The 6157-nt window shown below is 54.2% G+C and overlaps 1 protein-coding gene across 1 annotated transcript; it reads left to right on the forward strand.

The window, feature by feature from the left end:
• The first annotated feature begins 1591 nt into the window (after positions 1 to 1591).
• On the forward strand, positions 1592 to 3794 carry LOC108801570 (zinc finger protein OZF-like). Its single transcript, XM_018573460.1, has 5 exons — positions 1592 to 1624; positions 1713 to 1784; positions 2106 to 2135; positions 2219 to 2360; positions 2491 to 3794. Exons 1-5 carry the CDS (start codon positions 1592 to 1594, stop codon positions 3792 to 3794), a joined length of 1581 nt encoding a protein of 526 aa, XP_018428962.1.
• The last annotated feature ends 2363 nt before the right edge of the window (positions 3795 to 6157 follow it).

The following is a 6157-nucleotide window of genomic DNA, read 5'->3' on the forward strand; positions in this document are numbered from 1 at the left end:
CTTTTCCTGGTCCAGTCCCAGCCTACCCCCCACCTGTGAGCATCTGAACCACCTACCCAAACACTTACCTCAATTCCCGAGCACTTCACTGCATGACCCTCTGTGCCCAAAGATGTCCCAGCAGGGACCAGCTCCAGGCCACTCCACTGGTCAGTACTCGTCTAGATCTCTGGGGGCCACCATGCCATGGACCAGCATGGTGGCCCCCAGAGACCAGCCATGGAAATGGTTTGAGAAGAACCCCTAGCAGTAGAAGTTGGACACAACTGGGACGTCATTCTGCAAAGACTATGTGGGGTTGGGGTGATGTCTGGTTGGAGGCTGAAGGTCAGTATTTGGGTAGGTGACTTCTACTGAGGCTCCTAACGCTGATCCAAGAACTTTATACTGCGGAGGGTCACACTGTATGAACCTTAAAGGGTCAGTCCACCCCAGAGTGACAACTGGACTGACCACCTCCAGCTTCTTCTGGGTTCTTCAGTGTTGAGAGGTCCCCTTCTATAGTTCCAAGGACTCCTATCAGTCTCTAACAGACCACTGGAGGACCCCCTGGAGACCAGACTCTGGAAATCACCCCGATGTCCATTCCTTAATGCTCTATACATGTATGTAGATTCCACATATAATGCCGCCTGCTTCTCACCGCTTCATAGGTCAGCTGAGCTGTGAGCGCCGCAGAAGATCCTGAGACCGAGACCCCCTCGGAGAAGAAGACTTCTTACATAGGCCACCTTACGATGGTACGGAGGGCGGAAAAGAGTCACGTAATGGAAAGGGTATTTGACCTCGCCCTGGAGGTCATCTGTCTTCTGGCCACAGAGGTGAGGAGGATTCTGGGAGGTCACATGACATCACTCTGATCTCTATTCATAACACACAGACCTGACCGGAGGGGTGAGGAGGATTCTGAGAGGTCACATGACATCACTCTGATCTCTATTCATAAAACACAGACCTGGCCGGAGAGGTGAGGAGGATTCTGGGAGGTCACATGACATCACTCTGATCTCTATTCATAAAACACAGACCTGACCGGAGGGGTGAGGAGGATTCTGGGAGGTCACATGACCTGACCGGAGGGGTGAGGAGGATTCTGGGAGGTCACATGACTTTTTTCTATTTTGATAGAGTTTCCGTGCCGTCAAGAAGTCCGGTGATCAGGTGACCATCACAATACCTCCACCTCACTCCTTCGCTCCTGAGAGACCCAACATGGAGAAGATTCTAGAAGTCACCCAGAAGATGATGGAGCTGCTGACGGGAGAGGTGAGCGGTGCCGGGGATTCTGGGACATGATCCAGGAACAGACAAGGGGCGTGTCTGGGTGGTGACGGGAGAGGTGAGCGGTGCCGGGGATTCTGGGACATGATCCAGGAACAGACAAGGGGTGTGTCTGGGTGGTGACGGGAGAGGTGGGCGGGGCCGGGGATTCTGGGACATGATCCAGGAACAGACAAGGGGCGTGTCTGGGTGGTGACGGTATCATTGTGTGTGTCAGGTTCCTATAAGGTGTCAGGATGTCTCTGTCTATCTCTCCATGGAGGAGTGGGAGTATCTAGAAGGACACCGGGATCTCTACAAGGACGTGGTGATGGAGGACCAGAAGGCCCCACGTCATCGTCAGGTAGAAGATTGACCATCGATGATGTGGGTTGGGGTTCGGCTCGGTACACCTGCTGCCTTGTTACTATTATTTTCTCTTATACATTCAGAGTGGAAGCCTGACTGATTTTACTGTTATTGTTAAAGAAGAGATTAAGGATGATATAGATGAGGAGGATGAGGTCACAGAGGAGTTGGAGTATCTGGAAGGACACCGGGATCTCTACAAGGACGTGGTGATGGAGAATGCCCCGCCCCTCACATCACCGGGTAAGAGGAGAGAGCAGTACGGAGGCTCCGCCTACATCCCCCATCATCTGATACACACATAGAAACAATGTATTCAGTCAGTGTGTGTGTTTCCTACAGATGGATCCAGTAAGAGGAACCCACCAGAGAGATGTCCCCGCCCCCTGTATTCCCGGGATCCCACCCAGGAAGATCTTACCGTCCCCCACCATGAGAGATGTCCCCGTCCTCTGTACTCCCGGGACTCCACCCAGGAAGATCTCACCATCCCCCACCAAGATCAGGTAGGTGGAACCGAGAGTCTCGAAACTCGTCGAGCGATGATAGGTGGAGCTTACAAATTCCATGTCCATGTTGGTGGTTTTAGGTCAAAGAACGGGTTGATCTGAAAGTTGGCGGTACAAAGGGGGAAGAAGAGGTCTATGTGACGGGTGATGCGCCGTCTACGGAGGAGGAAGTGATGATGGTGACCATTAAAGAGGAGGACTTTTCTTCGGACTTCGAGACGGGTAAGTGATCAACTCCAAAATCCTTCTTTTACCGATCACTGGGTGACGGCACCCGGACTGGTGTTGAGTTGGCCGATCATGGGATGGAGTTGAGTCCCCTCAAGCTGCTAACTCTTTGTTTTTTGTTCAGCGTATGGACACCGAGTCAAGAACCCCCTGCAACGATGTCTCTCCATACCTCCCTATCGGAAAACGGAGGATGATGACTTCACGCCTGATTATCTAGTAGAGAAACCCATCGCTCCGAACGTCCACACCGGACTTCACCGGGCAGGTGGGTCTCCAGACGCCTATAACCCCGAAGACCCGAGCCGTGAACTTCTCACTCGGAATGTCCACCCGGAACGTAACAGTGTAGCAGATCCCTCTAATCCCGAAGAAGCATCCCTCGGTGAAATGGACTCCGGGGACCACCGGGCCTGTGATCAGGTTGGCGAGATGTTTTCTTGTTCAGAATGCGGGAAAAGCTTCACGTCCAAATCCACTCTCCGCGGCCACCAGAAAGTCCACACCGGGGAGCGGCCGTTCCCGTGCCTCATCTGCGGGAAGCGCTTCCTGCGCAGGACGCATCTCAACGTGCACCAGACCACTCACATCGGCGACCGGCCGTTCAAATGCCCCGAGTGCGGGAGAGGTTTCTCCAAGAAGTCCGACCTGCAGACCCACCAGTTCACTCACTCCGGGGAGTTCCCTTTCTCCTGCTTCGAATGTGGCAAGGGCTTCTCCCGGAAGTCTCACCTCCTGAGGCATCGGCGGTCTCACACGGGGGAGCGTCCTTTCTCCTGCCCGGACTGCGGGAAGTGCTTCGTGGACAGGTCGCAGCTCACCGCTCACGAGCGGTATCACACGGGAGAGAAGCCGTACTCCTGCTCGGAGTGCGGGAAGTGTTTCTCCGGTAAGTCGGGACTGAATAAACACTGGAAGGTTCACACGGGGGTGAAGCCGTACGCGTGCACCCACTGCGGGAAATGCTTTCGGGGCAAGTCGCAGCTCGTCCAGCACCTGAGGGGGCACGTGGGAGCCAAACCGTACACCTGCTCCTACTGCGGAAAGAACTATGCGGTGGAGTCCCAACTGATCGCCCACCAAAGATCTCACACGGGAGAGAAGCCATTTTCCTGCTCGGTGTGCGGGAAAAGCTTTGGCCACAAGCCGACGTTGGTCAACCACATGAGGATTCACACGGGAGAGAAACCACACTCGTGCTCAGAGTGCAGCAAATGTTTCTCGCGCCACGCGGACCTGGTGGCGCACCGGAGGACGCACACGGGCGAGCGACCCTTCCCTTGTTTGCAGTGCGGGAAACGGTTCCAGAGAAAGACGCAGCTCGTCAAACACACGCAGCTCCACAAAGAAGCCGAGGGGCCCGGCGGCCAGGACAGCCCGAACGAGGTATCCGAAAGCGGGGAGACGCCGGAGAACTCGCAGGAGTGATGGGACGCGGTGCAGGGAATGGCTCCAAAGGGAGCCGAGGCTTGTTAAATCAAGGAGCGGGGGCCCGTGAAGTTTGGGGGCCACTTGGGAACTCTTGGAACTGCTGTAGGGATCTGGTCTTCCTGGGTACGTCAGCTGAGTGTCTTGTCTAGGCAACATTCTGGAGTTTATTGTTCTTCTCTCAGAACTTCCCTCCCGGAAACCCTGTTGACATCATAGAGATTGTCTTGAGGTGACTGGAGTTGTGTGCGCAGCAACAGGAAACCGGCTTCACTTGTTCCTAGGCAGCCTGGCTTGCTGACCAATCAGGAAGCGAGGGAGGCGGGTCATTACGTGCCGCCCGGCTTCCTGATGGGTTAGGAAGCCTGGCTGCCTGGCAACAAGTGAAACCGGCATCCTAGCATGTCATGTTCCGCCTCCCTCGCTTCCTGATCGCTCAGGAAGCCACGCTGCTAGGTTACAGTAAGCCGGCTTCACTTGTTCCTAGGCAGCCTGCCTTGCTGACCAATCAGGAAGCGAGGGAGGCGGGTCATTACGTGCCGCCAGGCTGGCTATCAGCAAGTGAAGCCAATCAAGAAGCCGGGAGGCGCGTCACAACCTCCCTACCGGCCTCCTGATTGGAAAGGAAGCCGGCTTCATGCTCCCTCGGCACTGACCGTCAGTTCCGGTATCGGAGCATTTGGCCGAGTACAAGTACTCACCCCAATACTCGGTATCGGCACCAATATCGATACTAGTATCGGTGCATCCCTAATAATTACCATGTTCCTCACTCCTATAGGCTTCCCCCAAGAGCAAATCGGAGCGCCACCTGCTGGGGGAGCAAGGAATTTCATGCAAGTCATTGACAATTTTCATCATCACCTAGACATAACGAGCTCTGAAAGCGGACCTCCGACCTTCCCTACACAGTTGTACCGGCTCCTCCCATCTCCTCTGATGTCACCGCACACCGGGAGCATCTCACAATGTGCATTAGAAGCTGCAGCAAGTCAGATAGAGCTCCGCCTCATTTCCTGGCTGGGGGACCTCCAGCATTATCTAGCTCCTTCCTTCCCAGCCTGACAGTCCTGGGCCCGCCCCCTTTCATTCATTGGACGTCAGTTCTTTCAGGCATGGAGGCTCAGTGTCCTAAGTGGGCGTTACTAGGGATGCACCGATACTAGTATCGGTGCCGATACCGAGTATTTGGGTGAGTACTCGTACTCGCCCAAATGCTCCGATACCCAGCACGAGTACTTCCTGTATCAGGAAGCCGGGCTGCGCATCATTACACGGCGCCCGGTTTTCTGATTGGCCGGGAAACGGCTCCATGCTCTCTCGTCGCTTGTGATGAGAGAGCATGGAGCCGATTTCCCGGCCAATCAGGAAGCCGGCTAGCGTGTAATGTCGCTCTGCCTGGCTTCCCGATTGGTCAGGAAGCTAGCAAATCCGGAAGCCGGGCGCCGTGTAATGACGCAGCGTCCGGCATTCTGATTGGCCAGGAAGCCGGCGTCATGCTCCCTCGTCATCTCATGAATCATAATATTAAGAAACTGACCTTAAATCATTAGTTTGTATTGCTTTAGAAAAAATGTGACCTGTTCCTTTAAGAAAAGTATCGGTAATTGGTATCGGCGAGTACTTGATCCAAAGTATCGGTACTCGTACTCGGTCGTAAAAAAGTGGTATCGGTGCATCCCTAGGCGTTACCTAGGGTGCAGCCTGCCTAGGCACACCCACTTATTCAGATCCCCACCTACCCCTCTAGGCATTTTCTTATTTGCATAACTCCCCCCACTGCTTGTATCAGGGCTGAGGGACTCGGGGCAGAAACCGGGCAAATGCCACCGCCCGATCTTGGCGTTACCGGGACTGTAGACGGACTGTGTGCACTGCCAACGACGGTGTCTCTATTCCTCAGGAGTAGTGCAAAGGACTGTGGGTAGTAGACGTCGGTCACCGGAGAGAGGTGTGTCTGGAAGGTATTGATCTGACAGGGTAACTTTAAGGTGCATTTACAGAGCTCAATAACTCAAGCAGAGATGTTGACATGGTAGGAGAGTAGCTCCTCCCCCCTCCTCTGTGTGACGTTTCAGTTGGAGAGTCTTACCAAAAATTGAGGTAAAATGGGGGGGGGTAAAGGGGGGGAACGCCGAATGTCCCGATTACCAGAAGTGCAGAAACTGCCGCGTTTTGATTGCGCAATCCGCCATTGTGTCCCTGGTGTCGGTGGCTCCGCCTCTCTATAACGTATCTCGGTTTGAGCTTTTAGGTATCTTCTGTGTCTTCCGTCTTCACGTCTGGCAGATCCTAAAACAAACTACAATAAAAGAGCTTGTGTGAAAAACTAAGAAAGGGGGTGGAGTCATTTGTTGTTTGCG

The sequence above is a fragment of the Nanorana parkeri genome, unplaced genomic scaffold, assembly GCF_000935625.1.
Source record: "Nanorana parkeri isolate BGI_ZX_2015 unplaced genomic scaffold, ASM93562v1 scaffold2388, whole genome shotgun sequence".
Taxonomy (NCBI): domain Eukaryota; kingdom Metazoa; phylum Chordata; class Amphibia; order Anura; family Dicroglossidae; genus Nanorana; species Nanorana parkeri.

Excerpts from the sequence above, each read along its gene's own strand:
- LOC108801570 (XM_018573460.1), top strand. The coding sequence starts at position 1,592 with ATGGAGGACCAGAAGGCCCCACGTCATCGTCAG. Across the intron at positions 1,625-1,712 it reads AGGCCCCACGTCATCGTCAG|AGTGGAAGCCTGACTGATTT; the intron begins GTAGAAGATTGA and ends TTATACATTCAG. Across the intron at positions 2,361-2,490 it reads TTCTTCGGACTTCGAGACGG|CGTATGGACACCGAGTCAAG; the intron begins GTAAGTGATCAA and ends TTTTTTGTTCAG.